The following is a 22,477-nucleotide window of genomic DNA, read 5'->3' on the forward strand; positions in this document are numbered from 1 at the left end:
AATAACATCTGACAGTAGTGATGGCAGGGTCATTTTTTTGGAATTAGTTTATTTTATATATATATATATATATATATATATATATATATATATATATATATATATATATATATATATATATATATATATATATATATATAATATGTGTGTGTATTAGGAGTGGGATCCCATTGATTAACTTTAATTTAAATATTACAGGCTTTGTAATTATTTTATCTCACCTAATCACATTTTAATTGCATAACAACATTTTCCCCAAAAAGCAATTTTTTATTGTTTAACTCTTTTTTAAAAATTTTTATTTAAAGGGTTTTTGAATTCCCCTCGGGGATTAACAAAGTATCTTTGATTTGATTTGATTTTGGTGAATGACTATTTCAAATAATAGCCAGAGACACTATTTTGTAAATTTGGATTCTATTAAGGTCTGGAAAAATGCAGAATAGTAAAAAAGAAATAGAAAGCATATCTGGCTAAAAGCGAACAGACCCAAAGCAAAAGAGTCATTTCATAAACTTTCACTGACAGCTGCAGCTGTTCTGGAAGAGTCTACAACATGCTGCAGTCATTTCAATTTTCATAATGTTTCCATTCACATTTTTCATTCATAATTATTAATATCTGACAGTAAACCAGGACGGGATCAGTCAGTGGGAACCTCCATCTGGTCATCAATCAGGCGATCACCTCCTGCTCTGACTGCAGCTTGAAGCTGCACGAGGACCAAGCTTCTTCGTCTTCTTCTGGACGGGGCAGGAGGAACCTCAAGAGAGTAAATAACATGTGCTTTCACGCTACTCAACAAAAATCTTCAATAACACCAGAAAAGGTTTCCAGGCACCGGTTTGAAAAAACACTGTCTACAGCTGGCAAGTTAGTGCCGGGTGTACCGTGCACACCAGTGTAATCAGAGTACCAGGAACTTCGGCACTGGCACACATTCTGACATTAAATGCATTCATTTTTTAAATGCTTTCATTTTTCTGTAATTAATTAATTCTATTTAACAGTTAAAGCCCCATAGATAAATAGATAGTTAGACAGCATGACTTCTGCCTCCTTTGTGATGCAGTTTGCTTTCAACAGCAACTTGTTTCTATTCTTCTTCTGTATTTTCTGAAAAAAACATTAACTTTTACACTTACAAACACAGCCACAGATCATTCAAATATTGAAATATTAACCTCATTTAAGAAATCTAAACTCTTTTTAAGATGGTAAATGAGTTTTTTTGCCCTTTTAACAGATCTTTTTTCTAAATTTTGTGTTGCAGTTTTTAAAAACAAGTTATTCAAAAGTTGTTTTACCAGTTAGTCAAACTAACTGGAAATAATTTCTTATCAAACTCATCAAACTTACTATGTCGGTTCTGTGGAAAGTCTACAGCCACGACCACCCATGCAGCTGTGGTATGTTTGTTAGTGGGAACCAGTCCCCACATTCAGCACCATTCGCTGTACATCTGACACTGACATGATGAAGATGCTACTTTTTTTTTTTTTTTTTAATCATTTTGGTTGATGTTTCATAAAAGACAGATAACTCACTGCTTAAGTAAATAATATTCTTAATAATAAAAGGCTTATAACATCTGTTAAAATATTAGTAAATTAACCTAGCCTTCCCTGACACACGAACCTTAATGTTGCTAATTATCAGAGATCTGCTTTCCAGTCAGCCCATTTCAAGGTTTTATCTCAAGAACATTCGATAACATCAGGAGATTTTGTTCCACAAACTGAGGCAAGTGTTTGTTTTCTCCTCATTAGAGCAGGATTTCTCTCCAACCTGTCGCAGTTCGGTGAAATGAAGGATTCTTAAGCAAATAAACCAACTTTTAATTTGTGAAATCATGTGACCTTAAAGAAAAGCTCCAGGACTGTTCATCAGAGACGTACATTAAGAACATTTCTAGCTGATAAGGTTATTCTCACTACATGTGGTTTGCTTTATCAGAAAACATGAAGCTGAGCACGAGTCTGTTCAAGTTTTTTTTTTTTTTAAACCTTCTGAAAACTTGAAATCCTCCACCAAAACTTCATTAAGTATATAAATGAGTTTGCCCTGATTTCATTAATACTGAAAGAAGGAAGAAAAATCTCAACATTGTGTGCAGTTCCATGGCCGATAGACATAAATAAATAAATATAAAACAGACACAAACAGCACAAATGTTGCTCCAGATGATGTCGCTCTCTGTGTTGCAGCGAATAAAGCATTTCGTCGATGACACTAATGTTTAAAGTCAAAGAAGTAACTGAATGTACAAAATAATTAAACCACCTTTTGTTTACCAAAATGCCATGTTTATTTTTACTGCCTGGCACAAGTAAAGCTACATTTGTTCCTAAAACAGTAAGTTTAGAGGAGTGTTTTACTCCTTTATCCAGCTTCCATCTACATCTGTGTGGCCGACGTCTGAGCCCTCAACCCGTTTTATTTAGAAACACTCCTGCTGATGAGAAATAAGTTGTTCTGCACAAAAAACAAGAGATTTACCAAGAATGTGTGATATTCAGCATCTGAGATGTTTCCCTTTAGCAAAGGTCACACCTGAATGTCTGTCTCTGTCATGAGGAAGCAAAGCTTTGCTTTCTTCCACTTACAGCTTTTAATAGCTTCTAAGTGTTTATTAATAAGACTTCCACTGAGCTAGTTTTGATTTTTTTTCCTATCTCAGTAAAATAATTACGTCCTAAGATCATTAATCACTTGACATTTTTCTGATCTTGTTGATATTTCATTCTCATTGCTGCTCTTTGCGCTGCTTCTAAAAGCAAAGTGTGCAAACTGCTGTCTGTCCGTAAAAGCACGATTTTTGTCTCTGAAGGCATAAAATGATTGGAAATCATCATTAAAGGAAGCGGTGTGTGTGTGACGGTGGAACACTGTTAAAGAAAAATGCTTAAAAACTTTCCATCAGACACGCCGCCTGCTCCGTTTAATAAGAACTGATGGCGTTCAAAATGAACAAATAAAATTTATTCTAAAATAAGCTGAAATTCTAAAATTTCTTCTCTAAATTGCTGGGGAATTTACAAGATCTGTTTCAATTTATAAGTAAATTTAAATCGTAATTATCTTTTCTTTCTGAAGTAAATGTGCCCAGTTTGCAGATAATTTCAGCAGCTGGAAAGATTTAGATTCTGCAACAAAGGAAAAAGAAAGAAAACTAAAGTGTTCAGATTCTTATTCCTTGTTGAAGCAAAAGTTAGACAGTTATGATTTATATGTGGATATTTCTAACAGAATTACAGTAGCAGTCAAAAGTTTGGACACACTTTATCATTAAAGTCATTAAGTGGATTAAAACGTTTGACATCCCAGGAAACAGATGATCAAATCTAAACTAATTTCTTATCAATTATTAGTGTTTTAAAAATAATAATATCTAAGAATAAGAAGACGAAGAGTTTTTTGGTGAAAAATAATTTTACGTTTTCACTATTACTGGAAATGTTACACTCACTTTTTTTCCACTGAACGTCTTTTATTTCAATGTGTTTCTGACAAATGTGTGTGTGTGTGTAAGGGTTCACACTAACATCTACTAACATTTTATTATGCTCATCATTTTGTCGTTAAAATATTTCAAATAAACATTTTCTTCCCTCTTTTTTTTTTTTTTTTTTAAATGTGCATTTCAGTTTTCTGACATGTTAAATAAACATTTATGCCCAAGTTTGGACAACTTGCAGCTCAGGTCTGGGTTTTGTGGGCACGTCCTTGTTGGTATAAAAGTTTGCCAGATCACTTGTCGGTCTCAGTCTTCAGTCGTGAGCTGTGGTAAAGATGTGGTTCTTCCTCTTTCTCATCCACATCTTTGTTTGCATTGAGCCGGCAAACTTGCAACGTAAGTTACAACTTTTTCTTGTCATAAAGCAGAGAGGCAGTGTGTAATACCTGTTACTGAAGTTTCAGTCATTTTAAAAGAAAAGCTGAGGGCATTGTGAGCCGACTCCTGCAGGTGAACTTCTGCAGGAAATGCCAGTTAAATAAATAAATAAATGAATGAATGAATAAATAGATAAATAAATAGATAAATACCTTCTTTAATCTGTGTTTTCTTGATTTAATTTTTGAAAATGAAATGAAAAAAAAAAACAACATAAGGTGCCATTTATGACCCTTATTCAAAAGAGAGTTTTACTTAGCTTTTTTTTTTAATGAAATAAAACTGAAATATATTTTAATTTATTCATAAATTGCTAAGCACCTTGTACAATCAGTGTGAAGCCATTTGGCTGATGTTTGAATTAATCTTTTCTTTATCTTAGATAATATTACATTCTCAATTCATCTCATTCTAAGCTATAAAACTTTAAAAAAATAAATAAATAAATAAATTAAAAAAAAAAAAAATTATATATATATATACATATATATATATATATACATATATATATATATATATATATATATATATATATATATATATATATATATATATATATATATATATATATATATATATATATATATATAGTCCTGATATATATATATATATATATATATATATATATATATATATATATATATATATATATATATATATATATAATTGTAATGAACCTGTGGCATATAAATGAATTAACTTTTACTGCGGAAAGTGTAATATTTAATCATATATATTAAAAAAAATTCAGTCTGGATACATACACATTTGTTGCTCCTATCTTTAAAGATTTCTTCAGCTGATCTTAATTTTTCCGCTCTAACTGCAGAAGACAATATCAGATTGTGTTTAACAGGATTTTGAGCAAATTTATTATCACAAAGTTTCAATAAATATCTCAGAAACTGCATTTATTAAATCTTTCCCAATTTTATTTTGTTCATTTTAGATTAATGCTTGATTGAACATGTAAAAAACGACACTGTTTCTGTAAATCACTTGACGTCCCATAAGAAGCAGGATTTAGCCGGTTAGTGTCGGGGTCATGCAGCATCCTTCAGCTGTCTGTTGATGGGTGTTAGTTCCTTACAGCTTCCCTGCAGAAAGCAGCTCATCAATGTGTCTTCAGTCTAGAAATATTTGAAAATGGAAAACCAGAGCTCCTGTTTTCACCACAGCACAGCATGTTTAACTAATGGGAGAAGCTTGACCAAAAGTCACGCAGTACCTTGGAAAAAATGAAAAACTGGGACTGCGATTTTCTTCAAACCCAGCGTATATTGTTTTAATAGAAAAATGAGTAATTATCATCATCCGACTTAAACAGCATTTTAATGCTGCAGTCCTGCCATCTTGTTGACATCAAACTGCTGTGATCTTCCCTCTTTATGTGAATGTTATGGGTTTTGTTTGTATATGAGAGTTATTCTCATTTTTATTTTTATTTGCTTCTTTTTCCTGTTTTTAGTCCCGAGAACGTTTTATTCCATGATGTTCAAATGTGGAATTAGTTTTACAGTAAAAGACATGAGAACATGTTGATTTTATTTGCCTCCTACATTGCATCGCAGTCTCCATGCACACATGGAGACTGCGATGATGATGCTCAAACGACAAGTTGTGCAGCTCCAATCAGGAGTTAAGCATCATTTAAAACAGGGATCCCCAATCCTGGTCCTCAAAGACCGGTATCCTGCAGGTTTTCCAAATGTCCCTGCTGCACCACACCTGATTCAAATCAATATGTATTTAGCAGACATGTGCAGAGCTTGTCTGAGTCTGAGTCAGGCGTGTTCCACCAGGGACACTTGGAAAACCTGCAGGACACCGGTCCTCAAGGATGTAGTTAAATCTACGTTTCAGATGCCTGGTTTTACTAGAGTGACTGGCGTCAGGGATAAATCCCGTTTGGGATATGACCTGCTTGTTTATTCGTATGAAGTGTCTGCAGGATGACAATTGTCTCCGATTCTCAACACGCTGTTTATTAAAACTTATCAACTGTGTTTAAACCTTTGATTGACAAGCCATGCTTTAAAGGTGAAGTATGTAAGATTTTCAATATTTTCAAAAACAATTAACTAATAAAATAACTACAATCATAATTAGGTTTGTTTGTGGCTTTTTCTTTTAATAAATAGCGCCACTAAAAAAAAAAAGTTGATTTAATTAGCCTCCTGATAACAACCACACAAATGTTTCAATTACGAATTATCTTAAAGTTCATTTGGAAGCTGCTGTTGGTGCTAAAAAGCTAAAAAAAAAAAAAAAAAAACTAACAAATACAGGGCTAATTTATTTTTGCCTTTAAAGGTGGAGTATGTAAGATTTTCAAAATTTTCAAGAACAATTAACTAATAAAATAACTACAATCATAGTTATTTTGACAAAGACCTTATTAAATGTTTGCCTACCAGTAAAAAAAAGTGCTTTTTGTCATTTGTCATGAATTAAACTTGTAATTTAATAACACATCAAATATGGACAGATTGGAACCTACATGTTAAAAAAAACTATCTAATTATGATTGTAGTTATTTTATTAGTCTTTTTTTTTTTTTAAATATTGAAAATCTTACATACTCCACCTTTAAAACGTTTTTTAAAAAAAAAACAAAAAAAAAAACACGCTGCAGCTTCCCTTTCTCACCCAAATCTTCCACTATTATCCACACAGACAGAGGTAGGGCCATTCTGCGGAACTGGGACAACAGAGCCAACCCGTGTGAAGGCATCGTTGAGGTCTACTATAATGGCACACCAGGCTACGTTGGAGACAAATTCTGGGATGAGAAAACTGAAGCGGTTGTATGCAAAATCACTCACTGTGGGAGACGGAACAGCTCAGAAGATGAGTACAGGTCCACGGAGGTGCACAAGGTCTGGCTGAATGAACTCCAGTGTGACGGGAAAGAGGAAAGCTTGTGGGACTGTCCTGGCTGGCCCGGTCCAGGACTCAGTTTCTACCAGAAGCCAACTGTGAAAAAGATTAAATGCTCAAGTAGGTCTTTCCACTTGCAGTATAGTTGGGGGGATTTGGATAATATTAATTTATTATTGCAGATTAAGATGAATTACCCTAATAATCTGTTATAGAAAATCCACAATGTTGATATTCACACAATAACTATTAAAGATTTTCTTGTTATGTCTTTTTCTTCTAGATGAAATCAAATTAAGCCTGACTAAAGGTAAATGTGCAGGAGCTGTCCAATACAACACAAGTCAGGAAACTGGTTACTTCTGTGGAGACAACTGGGGTAAGAACAATGCACTACAGGATTCTCTCTTCATATTAACCCCAAAGTAAAATCTGGAAACTTTGATAATGATGTGCAAACTGTGGAAAAGAAAAAGAAAAGATAGCTGTTTCTCTTAATATTAAGGTGAAAGAGAAGGCGAGCTGTTGTGCCAGAGCCTTGGCTGCGGAGGATTCAAACAGCTTCCAAACCCCGAGTGGATGATGACGAATGACTTCCATCAATCAAACAGGATGAAGATCAATTGTTCAGGCATTGATCGGGTTGATCATCTGTGGCAGTGTGTAACTGAGAAATCCTCAGTGTGCACATACCCCGCCTCTGTTGTGTGTAATGGTAAACAAACACACACATTTTCACATGCATGCATCAACAAACAAAAAGAACTCGACATATTTTAAAGATGTTTTCTCCAAACAGCTGAAATGAGGGTGCAGCTTAAAGGCAAGAAGGCAAATCGTTGCTCTGGGTTTCTGGAGTACGAAGGAAAAAACGGCGAATGGAAACGTGAGAGAAGCAATGACAGCGCCGACACGTTGTGCAGAAAAATGCACTGCGGTGGTGCACCAGCCCAAGATGTCCCACAGGTCAATAACAACACACAGATCACATGCAAAGGTAAGAAGATGGATGTTTAAATATCACACAATTCTCTCTCTCTCTCTCACACACACACACACACACACACACAGATATATATATATATATATATATATATATATATATATATATATATATATATATATATATATATATATATATATGTATATATATACATATTGACCATGTAAGTCCCAGATATTAACTTTTTTTTTTTTTTAAAAATACACCTTACACCTGTTTTGACTTTATTTGTGTCAACTCTGTCAGACACACATTAGCTATTTTTATTTTGTCTAGCACAACAACTACCTAAATTTCCAAAATGTGTTCCAGGGTTTATTCATTTTGAACATATAATAAAATACAAGCTACAAAAGATCTAAAACTGTTCTGAAAATTGCCATTTTCAAATATTTTTAATTTCTAACCGCAATTCCTCTTGTTAAAAATAAACTCAGCAAGTAAAAACAGAGATAGTTGTAGATAAGGAGTTACTTTATTACATTAACAACATAAACTATATAAAAAAAAAAAAGAGGAAATATTTTTAGTAAAAATGACTGCATTGATAATAAATGCGGTTTGTTTTTTTTGGTTTTTTTAATAAACCAATATAGTTTTTAAAAAGATAAAGATCACATTGATGATTGATGCTTCTATTCCTCTCTTCTGTGAAAAACTGAAACGCTCACTTTTTTAAGAAATAGATTCTGTAAATGCTGGAAAGTGACACAATAAAAAGCAAACGACAGCCGGTCAATGCCCTGCACGTTAGAAATGTAAAATATGAACAATATAGATGCAATCATTCATGCAAAACATGTACATTTAAATAAGATTTCATTTTCTTTTCCAAAGTAACAAGCCTTATTTTTACACATCATGAAATTGAGTTGACACAAGAGAGCATTTTCCCTCCAAAAACGGCTAGCTAGACTGTAGCTTGCTGCTTTTCTAAGCCGTTATCTAGCTAGCTAAGCTAACTCAGGTGCTAAAATAAAACACGTCGTCATGACGGTGAGACACTGCTGACACGATCCAGCGGTGGCCATAGGAATTGTTTGTCTAAATTTTTTTTTAAAAAGTTTTAAACTAATCAGAATGTGTTTGTTTGTGTTGCATCAAGCACGGCAAGGGAGACAAAAGGGGTCATATAGCTGTCCAGGCTGTTGCCTGATTTAATAAAGTTTATAAAGAAATCTGATGAAGTTGACATAAAATGACAAGACTTTAATAAGCTGAATTTTATGAAAAATATTGTTCCATACTCACTTCATTCATTCATTCATTTATATATCTGCAACCCTTCTTTTTCATTGGATGTACAAATGTTGAGTATTTAAAGTTTTTTTAAAAAGTGATTAATAGTTGTAACTGTTGCTGAGGACAAATAAGATCACATGGACCTTCTAAAAGCCGACCACAGAAAAAGATGAAAAATATGGGGAACCAATAACAAAGCTATACGCACTTCACAGCTAACTTTTTAAATATGTCAAACATAATAAAATCATTGATTGTTTTCTTTAAAAAAAATACACTTGGATTCACAATGTAAGACTTGTTATAGATAGATAGATAGATAGATAGATAGATAGATAGATAGATAGATAGATAGATAGATAGATAGTTTTGTGTTTATGTTTGTGTTTCCATGTTTCCAACAGACAAAGTCGAGGTTGTTCTGATGGACAGAGAAAAGAAAAGCAAGTGTTATGGATCCGTCAGTATTGAAGTGAATGGGGAAACAAAGTCTGTGTGTGCCTCCTCCTGGACTGACAAGGAAGCTCAAATGGTCTGTGCTGAGTTAAAATGTGGAAAAGTAAGTTTTTTCAAGTTCCCCTACGTTGATCACACAAGATCGAACACAACAGAAATGAACGTTAGACGAAATGTTATGTTTATTATATTCATTTCAGTTCAGGCTTTGACTGCAGAGTCTGTTCTCTGATCAAAATCTCATGCATTTATTTACATTTACTGCCCAAAAATACTTGTGTACGTCATGTTAATGATACTTGTCTTTGGTTTTTATTAATCTATTTAGTTTTTTTCTTCAAATTTTGAAGAAAAAAAATGATATAAAGCTGAGCTGAAATGAGGTTTCTCTGATTTGTGGAACTATAAAATCATAAATGAAATAGGAATATCTTAAATTTGATCTGCATGTGATCATGTAATGGCTGTTTTGACATTAACGCTGAGCTTACAGACTGTCATGTAGTCTCATACATTTTTACTTCACATCCACAAGTTACCTTCACTAAAATGTCAATAAATACTGAAAATGATTCATTTTTACCATATCTCATCTGCTTTTATTGTTGATATCTTTGCTTCAACATCCTGTTGTGGTTTGAACAAATACATTGACAAATACAAACATTTTCCATTTGTAAATGAGAAATGTACATCATCATAAATGCTCTTTTCTAGATGATAAGCACTTCTATGAGGAGGACGTCATGGGGAATAATGGATCATGTGAATTGCACTGGCAGCGAGTCCTCGCTGTGGCACTGTAACGCGAAGCATGGCGAAAACATCCCCTGTTCAGCCACTCCTTACGTTGTCTGTGCAAGTAAGATATAGCAGGGATGACTCACTTTTTATTATTGGCACTATCATGGACTTTGTAGGTATTTAATTAGCAAAACTCTAACTTTAAAGTTCAGCTTATTTCACCCCACATCTGTACATATATACTGTATATATCTGAAACATAAGCAGAGTTTCCAACGTTTGCCAAATGTCTTGTCATGACTCAGACAGCATCAATGCGACGCTGGTGGATGGCCCTGGAAGATGTGCTGGAAGACTAGAAGTTTACAATGAGGGCCAATGGAGGAGAATTAGCAAGAGTTCCCAATTAAGCTATCCAGATCTCGTCTGCAAACAACTGAACTGCGGAACCACAGGATCTGTCGCCATGAACGCATTCAGTCAGGGTTCCGGTGACTTCCTCAGCTTAAACTGCAGATCGAACGCTCAACACATATCTGACTGCATTCAAAGCGACCAGAGCAACAATCGTGATGAAAGGGACTCTGTGGGAATAATCTGCAAGGGTGAGTTGCTTTTTATTTTATAGCTATAAGCTTTAAATGTCACGTTGCCAGTTCCAGCACAAGCTGCAGCAGAGCGGCTTTTTATAAAAGCACAAATACAGTCTCTTTAGGTCACTGTAGCAAATTATAGATGTACTACTATGCAGAGCTGTTAAAGAACTTGTGTGTTTACCACACCTGGGGACACCCTGTTAGACTGAAAATAACTTTTCTACTTGTAGAAAAAAAATACAGATTAATTCATCAACAGAACTGCAAATGAGATCAGCTTCATAACAATCGTTTTTGCTGTGTAAGTTCTGCAGAACTGCATCCTGGTTTGCAGTTTTTATTCAACCCAAAAACACATTCAGAATCTTGGATCCAAGTTTACAACAATCTTTATGCTACATGAAACCTTAAATCAGGATTTCCTTCAGCCAAACATGCGTTCTACTCGTCCATGAAAACGTCGGCAGATAATTTGTTGTGAACAGTTTTCAAATGCATTAAGTCGCTGTTCAATACTGAGTTTTTTTCTTGTTGATCTCTGGAGTTTATTACCTTCCACACTTGTCCTCTTTGTCTGAGCATCACTGCCGTCTTCTTGTTGTCTTTGGTGCTTAGAAGTCGCACAATGTCCATGTTGCTTAGCTTCATGAACAAACCTTGGTTTGTAGATGAAGCCGCAGCTACAAACCGACAGACCTTTTCAGCTGACGGCCACTTGCACACACGAGCTAAAATATACTTTACTGTACTATATTAAATTACAAGTTTAATTAATGACAAATGACAGAAAGCACTTTTTTTTACTGGTAGGCAAACATTTAAGAAGGGTCTTTGTCATTAATTAAACTTGCAATTTAATAACACATCAAATATGGACAGACTGGAACCTACATGTTAAAAAAAACTATCTAATTATGATTGTAGTTATTTTATTAGTTAATTGTTTTTGAAAATATTGAAAATCTTACATACTCCACCTTTAAAGGCAAAAATAAATTAGCCCTGTATTTGTTAGTTTTTTTTTTTTAGTTTTTTTTTTTAGCTTTTTAGCACCAACAGCAGCTTCCAAATGAACTTTAAGATAATTCGTAATTGAAACAACATTTGTGTGGTTGTTATCAGGAGGCTAATTAAATCAACTTTTTGTTTTAAGTGGTGCTATTTATTAAAAGAATAAGCCACAAACAAACCTTTAGCTAAAAGTTTACCAGCGGAGCCGCAACTTAAATCAGCTAAAGTAGAAAACAGAAACAAATGTTCAGATCAGGTGTTCCCTCTTTAATGTTTTAGGAACCTAAAGTTCATTCAGCTCCAAGATTTTCATTTTCCACAACAAAAATAATTATTCTGCAACTTAACCCTTGAATGCATCACGTCCACTACAGTGGACATCTGTTTAAAACCAGTTTTCTCGTATATTAAGGGAAGATGGTGCATTTGTGATTTTGCCATCAGGAGAGTCACCCAACACGCTGCTACTCACTGCAGAATAAACAAATATAAAATAAAATTTCATATGTCTGCAAACACATAGTGACCAACTTTACCTCAGTGATAAATAGGACAAGAAAATGATACTAGTCAATATTTATAGAACATTTCTAATAAATAAACATGACAATATATTATTTTATAAATATTTCTATAGAACAGATTAAATAAATAAATAAATAAATAAAATAAAATCAAGACAACTGTCTCTGTACATGTCTGTCAAAGGAAAAAACAAAAGAAAAAAAATGTCGTATTGCATTTTTACTAATTCATACATCACAGGGTTAATATTTCTATAAGTAAAATGATGGAATTAAATCTATATTAACTGATTATTTTTGTGGGAAATTCAGAAAATTCTGTACATTATCTGGATTTGTTGACATGTTTTCTCCTCATTAGGATATACCGTGCTTGGTAACCTTATGCTTGTGTTTGCAATGCAGACACATGGAAGCCTTTTCATTTGTATTTGCTCTATCAGGTCCCAGTGTGAGGACACTCTCATGGAAAAAACACCTGAATATTAGATTAGATTAGATTAGATTAGATTAGATTAGATTAGATTAGATTAGATTAGATTAGATTAGATTCAACTTTATTGTCATTACACATGTACAAGTACAATGCAATGAAACGCAGTTGGCATCTAACCAGAGTGCAATAAGCAACAAGTGCAAAGTATATATTATCTGCAGTATGTACAAGTATTTTACAGCTGTGGCATGGAGTGATTGTCACAGTATACTGATTTGGGTGCTATGAGCATTAAGTACAGATGGGTATAGGTATAATAGAATATAAGATGTCTGTTCAGAGGTTGGTGGGCAAACCTGAGCCTGAATTCATTTTCTGCTCAAAGACAATTGACACTCAGTTCTTTTTTTTGCTGCAGAGCACGAGTTGGTTTATCTGAAAGGGAGCAAATCCTGTTCTGGCACTGTGATGATAGAACAAGGAGACGCGAGCTACTGGCTGTCGGGGTCAAATGAAACCTGGAACCAAGAGTCTGCAAACACAGTGTGTAAGCAGATGCACTGTGGGGAAGCCTCCAACTACACGTCTCAGCCTAGTCCTAATGAGGACATAGATGTTTGGCATAAATCCTACAACTGCAAATCCACAAAGGAGTCTTTGTTCAAATGTGACAACTACAGCTCCCTCCCGCCTGACCACAACGAGACGATGGCCTATGTGGAATGTTCAGGTAATGCGAGAGCAAAAACACGCAAACCCATCTGAAAACGCCCGCGTTCAATGGGAGCTTGCTTTAGTCTGAAATATTCTGCTGATGCTGGTCTCCAGTTGAATTTCTGACGCTGTGACCAGTTTGCTTTGTTTCATTCTGTGGCAGGAACGATTCACATGAACCTGAGCAACGGCTGCTGGGGAACTGTCAACATTTGTGCAGGAGGGAAGTGTGGAGGTTTGTGTTCAGACACCTGGACGGATGAAAAGTCTGAAAAGCTTTGTTTTAGTCTGGGCTGTCGGGATAAAAGTTTACCACTCCTAAGACAACGGGGAACGAGTAAAGTCCTGTTTATGAGCATCCACACTCCGAAGCGCACCAACCTGAGCCAGAGCATCTTTGTGAAAAAGGAAGGCATGTGCACACCCGCGTCTGTTGTTTGTGCAGGTATTGTACTGATTTTCAAATGTTCCATTTTAACCTGTCCTGTCCAGCACCATGGTAACGGAATGATGGTCTGGTTGCCGTGTTGTGCCGAACAAATGTACTCTTCCAAGAAAACACAAGAAAGCACATCTTAAACATCCGTTTTTGTTTTGTTTTTTTTTTTCTTCTTGACATGAACAAACTAAAGGCAGTTTATTTTGTTTCAGCAGAAATCTATGTTTGCCTGGTCGTGCACAGATTAGTTTCCTTGTCTGATTTCGACTTTGACTGGACCTTTACGGCGCTCTGATTTTGGTGTCATCAACAAAAAAAAAACAAAAAAAACAAATAAACTCAATACTCATAAAACATTGGCAAAAGAAAACAAATAACGTTGACACTTAATGAAGCAGAACACAGGAATCCAGGTTAATTGATGTCGATATTTTAATCAATCATTTCATAAGAGTAAATCCCTATTTATGAGTCTGGTTATGCGTCTGAAACGCTTAAATCACCGTATATTTCCAGACTGAGAGCAGTTGCTAAAAATCTGCTGTAGCTGAAGATTTATGAGTGTTTTTGTTTTAAAAGAATAAACAAAGCAAAACAAATAAAACAATAATAGCTGTAATAATGAAGAAATAATTAAACAACATGTAAAAAGTTAAATTTCTCAAAGCAGATGTTAGATTTCATCTAAAAAAAAAAAAAAAGACTCATGTTGCAGCTCATAATCAGCAGTTCTGCTTTCCAGCCAAATATTAACTTGACCAGTTTCCATTTACTTCAAAAGTCTAATTCAGCCCCTCCTTTACATAAAACTATAATATATACATAACTATAATACAAAATATAATCATATTTATATGAAAAATAAACCCATAAATAAAAACAAATTTAAAAATAATACATTTAAAATGTATTGTCTGCTTTTTAAATCTGATTTCCTAAAGTTTTCAACTATTTTCTGAGATTACTTTTTAAACAATTTTTTTCTGGGATTTTTATTTATTTTACATTATTTTAAATCTTGCTGTACGATGATCTAATTCCCTATGATTGGAAAACTATCACAATAACAAACAACACGTTTGTTTTGTTGCAGGAAGCATCAAGCCCAGATTGAGTTCCTCCAGGGACAAATGTGCCGGGAATGTTGAGGTGAACTATGAGGGCAGTTGGCTCCCGGTGTCAGCAAACGCTCTAGCAGACACTAAAACTCAGAACACCATCTGTAAGGAGCTGAAATGTGGAACTGCTGTCAACAAGCCTGTCCCTTACTTTGGTCCTACGCCAGCGCTGAATGACGTTGTGACATCGCTGGACTGTCCCAACAATGCTGCTTCTTTAGCAGCTTGTGATATTAGCCTGAAAAATCAGAAAGAGAACCTTGCAGGACTCCAATGCTCTGGTTTGTATTTTAGTTTTCTTTTCAGCTCATATTTTCTAAATGGTTTAATGTTGCATTCATTCTGTAACAAGCTTAAAAAAAAACCCTATTATCATACTTAATACTTATCATATCATACTTAAAACCATTTTGTATCTGAATAGTTTGTAATTTTAGGTTTCTTTTTCGGCTCATATTATCTAAATGGTTTAATGTTGCATTCATTCTGTAACAAGCTTAAAAAAACCCTATTATCATACTTAATACTTATCATATCATACTTAAAACCATTTTGTATCTGAATAGTTTGTAATTTTAGGTTTCTTTTTCGGCTCATATTATCTAAATGGTTTAATGTTGCATTCATTCTGTAACAAGCTTAAAAAAAAGTCCTATTTTTTAAACCATACTTAAAACCATTTTGTATCTGAATAGTTTGTAATTTTAGGACTTGTTAGGTTCCAGGAGAGTTGTGGGAAAATTTGGCGTCAGAGATTCGGTCTATCGGGTCTCTAAGATCCAAGCCTGGTGAAGGTGCTTTTAAACACATCTTGAGTGATGATCCTGCTGCATAAGACCAAGCTTTCCATTTAATCTTCCAGTTTCTATCAGATTCATTATAAGTGACTCATGTCAGTGTGTATTTATTCATTTGAAATCTTGTTTAATGTGGTCCATTAGGCTACTTGTGTATGGCGGTGTGGTAGTTCACACCGCTGCCTCACCTGGTCAGAGCTGTAGCGTGGGTGGAGGTGTTTGAGCCCGGGTTACGTCCGGGTATTTCAGCCTCCTCTCATAGTCCACAGACATGCATGTTAGATCAATCAGTCACTACAAACTGTGTTAGCATGAGTGGTTGTTTTAGTTTCTCTGTGTTGGACCTGTGATGGACAGGTGTCCTGTCCAGGGTGTGTCCTGCCTCTCACCTAAAGGTGCTGGGTATGCTGTAGGCCCCGCAACCATGAGCATTTTCTTTTATCTGTAAGATGACAAATAAGCATTTAGGAAGAAATGGAATAAATAAAAAGTTCTCCTAATAATTATATAATTAAGCACGGCCATTGTTGTTTGTTTGTACACAATATAATATATATCTATCTATATCTATATAGTCTATATCTTTGTCCTGAATCAAATGTGGTGATTTGATTTCTTTCTCCTGTTTTTTTGTCCCTGCTGTTTGACTCAGAATGGAGGACAATAGCATTGGAAGTCCAGGACACTTGCAAAGGAGACGTGGTCGTTTACTCAAAGCAAAGCCGAAGTGTCATGTTCAGCCAGAAGCTGAATGCCAGCGAAGGACAGAGGCTTTGCAAGGATATGAACTGTGGAGACTTTTTACAACCAAATTCTCACAAGGTGCAAACTCGCCTCCCTCTCTGGAACAAAACCTTCAGCTGTCCAGCTCAAGGAAAAATAGAAAACATCTGGGACTGTGAAACAGAGACCACTGCATCCCAGCAAAATCAGCCGCTCTATGTTGAATGTGAAGGTAAGAAAAAATGTTCAAAAGTTTAATCAGAGCACAGATAACAAACACACAGCGAGAAGAATTTTTCCTTTCTTACCACATTCTTTCACCTATATTATTTCATTTTGTCTTCCCTTCTTAGACAAGTCAAAGGTCACCCTTTCAAAGACCTGCAGGGGAGAAGTGAAGATTAATAACATTGAAATATGTAATCAAAACTGGAAGATGGAGTATGCACACAGGGTTTGCCAAGAAATGGATTGTGGCAATGCCATAGTTGGATCTGAATCTAAACCTGACGCAAAGTCTGGACAGAAATATTTCCATGTCAGCTGCGATGATCACCATTACAAGCTAGACCAGTGCAAGAGAGTTGAGGGAACTTGCAGCGGAAAGTTGGTAAATATTTCTTGTATTGGTAAGTACATCATTTCAAATATTGATTTTCCCTTGTTTTGTTTTGTTTATTTAATACTTGAAGACATATCTCCAATTTGTTTATGGTTGTACATTAAATGGGAAATAAATGTTGTTGTTTCTTTTTTTTAATGTTTAATCCTTTTTTTATATGTAAGGTTTGGTTTGCATTGTAATTTCTAGATAAGATTAGGATTAAAGTGAGGAGTGGTGGTGCAGCCAGGGTCTGAATTACTGCAGAGTTGCACACTTTAACTTCACATTTACACATGTCAAAAACAGGAAAATAAAATGAGAAGAAAAAAAAAAGACTCTAAAACATAATAATCCCATTCCTTCAAAACAGGACCGTTGTCAGTGGAATATCAAGCTGAATAAGAGTGCAGGGATGTCAGTCCCAACAATTGCTGTCCCAACAATGCTGCTTCTTTAGCAGCTTGTGATATTAGCCTGAAAAATCAGAAAGAGAACCTTGCAGGACTCCAATGCTCTGGTTTGTAGTCCTGCATGTGTTAGATGTTTCCCACTCCAACAGTACTGATTCAAATCCAGTGGATCCAACAGCTTGCTGTAAAAGTCAACACAATGATCCATTCATTTAAATCAGGGTCGTTCATCTCTCAACAAATGTCGGGTTCACTGCATCTCTGTGCATTTATTTCCAGAGCTGCAGCAATTTATCAGATAATTTCTCTTTGTGAGCATGCAGCTTGCTGTATACATCTTTAATAAATTAATTTAAAAAAAAAAACAAAAAACAAACAAACCAGGAAATACTGATGGAAATGAACAAAAAAAGCATTACTTTTTTTTTGTTCTGTGTCTGGTGAAACTTGTTACACCAGGAATCTCCAGAGTAGCAGGGATGATGCCAGATAATACAAAACACTGCTAAATTCTGAAGGCTTTGGCATAACCAAGAAATAACAAATCACTGATGTTGAAGGATGTTGTTTATTTATAGAAAATAGAATAAGATGTTAAATTTCTTTTTGTTGTTGCTGACATGCTAGCTACACTTCTGCTGTTTTTGCTAAAGCTAACGCCGTCCAGATTTACTTTTGCCAGAAGAGAGAGGCATGAGCTCCATCAGGTGCCTTTTTTATTTCATTTATGTCTTTCATTTTTACAGGCAATGTCCAATTCAAAACTCACGAAACATGTGGCGGTGTAATCCTAGTGAATTATCGAAATGACTGGGAATATGTGTGCAATGAGCAGTTTCCTGAAAATGTAAAGAACATGCTGTGCCAGCAGATTAATTGCACTTCAAGCATAGCTTTAACTAAAGAAGCACCAATTTCAAACAAGGTAAATCTTTCTTCCACTTTGCATTTGTATAGTTTTTACAGTCTCTGTACATTAACACATTCACTAACATCATGGATATGTTTAAATTGAACTTAAGTCAGTTTTATCCTGAAAAACAGAATGGATATAAAGCCTTTAAACAAAGGACTCTAGTGTCCAGAATTTCCCTCCTCAACTACGTTGCAAAATTAACTGCAAAGTACTTGGAATGAGGACTGCATGCATTTTGTTTGTTTTATGTGGATAAATCTATATTGTTTTGTGTGATTTTGTGTAATTGTTACACTTTAATTTCATAGAAATTCCCAGAAACAGGCCTGGAGTGTCCCAGAGATTGCAATGATATCAGATACTGTGTCAAACCAAAGTCCTGTGGTGACAGGAAGCTAGCTACCATCTACTGTCAAGGTAATTTAAATTCTCATCTTTTCCCCATAACCGCATTTCTTCTTTAACGCCATAAGGGACATTTGGTCTTGTTAAACTGCAGAAATCCACAGACTGGAAAAAAGTTCTCACTAAATTGTAGTTTTATTTGATTTCAGGCTACAAGCCCAGAGACAAACCATCACAACCAACAACACCATCGTCAACAACATCTTGGCCTATCGTTGTGGTCGTTGTACTTTTGGTGATATGCATTGTTGCATTTGTTCGATTCTACCTTCTTAGGAGAGCAAAGGAAAAAAGGATTCCACGTAAATACCTTTAACTTCTTGTGCTGTTTGCTATAAATAAATATACATGGGGGACAGTTGTTGTCCCTGGCATGAATTATGCCATTAAATTTATAATACTGCTCATATTGTAGCAGGTATGCTGCCAGAGGAAGACGTGGAGTTTGAAAGTGGTAAATATGAAGTTGTAAATTCAGATGAAATGGAAGAACGCAGTCTTGGCAGTAAGTTTCAAAAAGTTTTTTTTTTTTTTCCACATTTTTTACCTTTATCTAAAAATTGAAATTATTTGATATTATTTTCCAATGGAGGCAAAGTGTTTTATTGTTTTTGTTGTTTAAGCAGGATTCAGACCTGAAGCTGAATTTCTGAAGGAGAAAGATGAGCAGAGTGTTTCCTCTCTTCCTTATGATGATATTGATGAGGTGGCTGAGTCTCAGCTTCTGAACCGTCAAGGCTCGATTGTTGCTTCCCCAAGAGTCCTCAACCAAAGTGACGGAAAGTTTTACACCAGTTTCCATCAGTGTTTTTTTTTATCATATTTCTAAAGTTGAACTTGTCTCTACAGCACTCAGAGTAACAGAAGTTTGTTTTTTAATGCGTACAGATGGAGTAAACTATGATGTGGATCAGTCGCAAGACAATTACGACGACATCGATACCTGCCCTGAGGTCAGCCAGACTGCAGCTGAAGTCCACGATGGGCCCAGAACCACACCTGAGAGTGATGCAGAAGTACTTCAAAAGCCTGTGCAGAAAGATGAGGATTATCTTGTGCCAGGTCAAGATGGGTGAGCCGAGTTCGGGTCAAAATCCACTTGCGTCTGAGAAATCAAATCCAACTTTCATATAATTGAAGTATTTTATTCCAACAGAGACGATGGTGTGAGCAAAATAAATGTAGAAACAAAAAGTAATTAAAATCAGTTCAATTCAACTTCATTTATATAGCGTCATATCACGACAATGCCATCTCAAGACACTTTACAGACCAAAAAAAACCCCAAAACATAACATATAACATAATATAGGGAGAGATTTAAACTGTATTGTTCAACTCTGACCTTTATTTTATTCTTACATTTTAAGTTGTTTTTCATTTCATCTAAACTCATCATCTCTGTTTAAATTCATAGATTTTTTTCAGCAATGTTTAAAATGAGTCTTTAATTACCAGATGTAATTGTTTTAACTTTATTTTATGTGTTTACAATAGATGGGTTTTTTTTCCTGTTTTCTGTATACTATTCTATTCTACAGTAATTTTGCAGACGCTTCTATCCAAAGTGACTTACATCTGAGAATAAGAACAACACAAACATGAAATCAAACAGTAGAGGACATCATAGATAGGTGCTAGTCAGACTTCTGCAAGTCCAGGTGGATGCAGGTGTTGCCAGGTAGTGCTACAGGCAAAGATTTTTATTTGTTCCCTTCCCAATGTTTCTTTTTGATGATTAATAGCTAACCCTAGCATCTAACATGTGACTAGGTCGTAGCAAATTGTCAGTTCAGAAAGCTCACCCCGACCCATAAGACAGAACGGAAACTTTACTTAATGAGCTGAACTGGAACTAAAGTTTATACTGTCTATGTATGGACACAAATTGTGTTCACTTTTTGTCAGAGAGTTAGATGAGCAGACAGATTAGCTGTCGGTTTTCAGTAAATATGCAACAACATTTAAAGGGGTGCTATTATGGTATTTCAAGTTTTCTGACCTTTCTACAGAGTTACAGTGTTGAATCCTCATCAGACATGTGAACGGCACTGTTTTTTATCACCTAAACGCATGTTTGAGTTTGAGTTTGAGTTCCAGCACGCTCTCCGTTTGGTTTCCATGGCAACGAAAAATGTGTCGTTTTAGAGAGTTTTTTCTACTTGGAAATCCTTGTGACGTCCCGGGGGATAAGGTTCGGTGATTGGTTACCTTCTACTGGTTAACAAGGGCATGTACAAATACATCAGGAGGGTGGAAAACGTGGGATAAAGTTATTTCCAACGATGGCTGGTGAGTTTACCAAAGAGAGACATCCTGCTGCATTCGTTGCTGTGGGTTGCTGTTTTCCACTTCGTTTTCAGGGTCTGATTCAGGTTCCAACATGTAGGGCTGTATGCTATGTGTTGACATTGTATTTTGTTGTTTTTATTGAGTTCATATTAGTCTAATCCTTCTGTTTATGAGATGTTACAATGACGGCAAAAGCAGTTGCGGTGGCGCTCCCGATGTAGTGCCGTGGTGGGAGGCGGGGCTTAATGCGGAAGAGTCTCAATCCACTCGTTTTGCCCGCAGGCTGATCTGACAGCCTATGGAGAGGGTCGGTCTGAAGTAAATTAAACAATTTGTGACAATAACTCGATCAATCCCAGCCCTTCTGGTCTCAGAAATAAAAACAAATTAGCCTGAAATGCGCATAATAGTTCCACTTTAAGAATAAGTTGCTTTAACCAGATATTTGTGAGGAAGAAGTCATGACTGCTTGAACTTTCAATAAATTGGTTTGTTTGCACCATACTCTATGAATCCAGCTTCCATCATGGCAAACTCACCAGTTTATCTTAGCCAAACTACACAAAAGCTAACCAGGGAGCAATGGGAGCAGTTGCAGAAAACGTTCTTTAAAAGATAGTTCATGAAAATAGCACAACCCAGCCTCCTGCAGAAAAACAGTCAGAGCCATTATTTCTAAAGTTTATGATAAGCTGTGCCAACTAGCTAGTGGGTTGCTGCATGATGTACGATTTGCAGGCTCCGATTAGACTATTAGCAACCAGCTAGCTTCCTCCAGGAAGTCCTAGTTAAGATGGCAACATGGAAAAAAGTGCATAAACGTTTCAAAGAGGCTGTAAACTTCACGCATGTCGGTATGGACTGCTTTTCCCACCCTCTGAGTCAGTTTTGTTGTAGGCTACAAAGATTTGAAGTCGCCGTTAAAGGGGAGCTTTTTAGCTTGCTCAGCAGCTCTGTTGCCTTGGAAATTGTCACTTTTCTTTCATCTCATAGGGTCAAGAGAATGTGAAAATACTTTCCAGTTATTTCTTTGTGTAAATAAACTACATTCCATAAACATACTGCAGATATCTGGCGTTCAGCCTGCCATGGTAGACGTTATTAAGCTTTTGTGCATTTCTCCTCAGCATAAAAGTCCAGGTTTTTGCATGTATTGTTTTAAAACAAAGTGAAGACTGTAGGATATGCTGTGCTGTAGAGGTTAAATGAAATCTGTTGATTTAAAAAAACAGCTTTCTGATTTTGACTATGTTGTTTTTTTTTAATGCTGTT

General features: G+C 35.4%; 2 protein-coding genes across 2 annotated transcripts; both read left to right on the top strand.

The window, feature by feature from the left end:
• Window positions 1-3,773: 3,773 nt before the first annotated feature.
• LOC306755377 (CD5 antigen-like) lies at window positions 3,774-7,583 on the top strand (the record flags this gene model as incomplete). Its single annotated transcript, XM_079239739.1, has 5 exons — window positions 3,774-3,853; window positions 6,572-6,895; window positions 7,059-7,154; window positions 7,281-7,456; window positions 7,575-7,583. The coding sequence occupies exons 1-5, from the start codon at window positions 3,793-3,795 to the stop codon at window positions 7,581-7,583; spliced, it is 666 nt and encodes a 221-aa protein (XP_079095865.1). The 5' UTR covers window positions 3,774-3,792.
• On the top strand, window positions 7,580-19,989 carry LOC306755378 (scavenger receptor cysteine-rich type 1 protein M130; the record flags this gene model as incomplete). The annotated part of the gene is made up of 15 exons (XM_079239740.1): window positions 7,580-7,772; window positions 9,425-9,579; window positions 10,194-10,338; window positions 10,526-10,825; window positions 13,206-13,517; window positions 13,665-13,946; window positions 15,034-15,339; window positions 16,508-16,810; window positions 16,932-17,207; window positions 18,339-18,517; window positions 18,817-18,925; window positions 19,063-19,215; window positions 19,329-19,418; window positions 19,540-19,686; window positions 19,802-19,989. 15 exons carry the CDS (start codon window positions 7,580-7,582, stop codon window positions 19,987-19,989), a joined length of 3,138 nt encoding a protein of 1,045 aa, XP_079095866.1.
• Window positions 19,990-22,477: the final 2,488 nt, after the last annotated feature.

This window comes from Telmatherina bonti (assembly GCF_933228915.1).
Source record: "Telmatherina bonti genome assembly, chromosome: 4".
NCBI lineage: Eukaryota > Metazoa > Chordata > Actinopteri > Atheriniformes > Telmatherinidae > Telmatherina > Telmatherina bonti.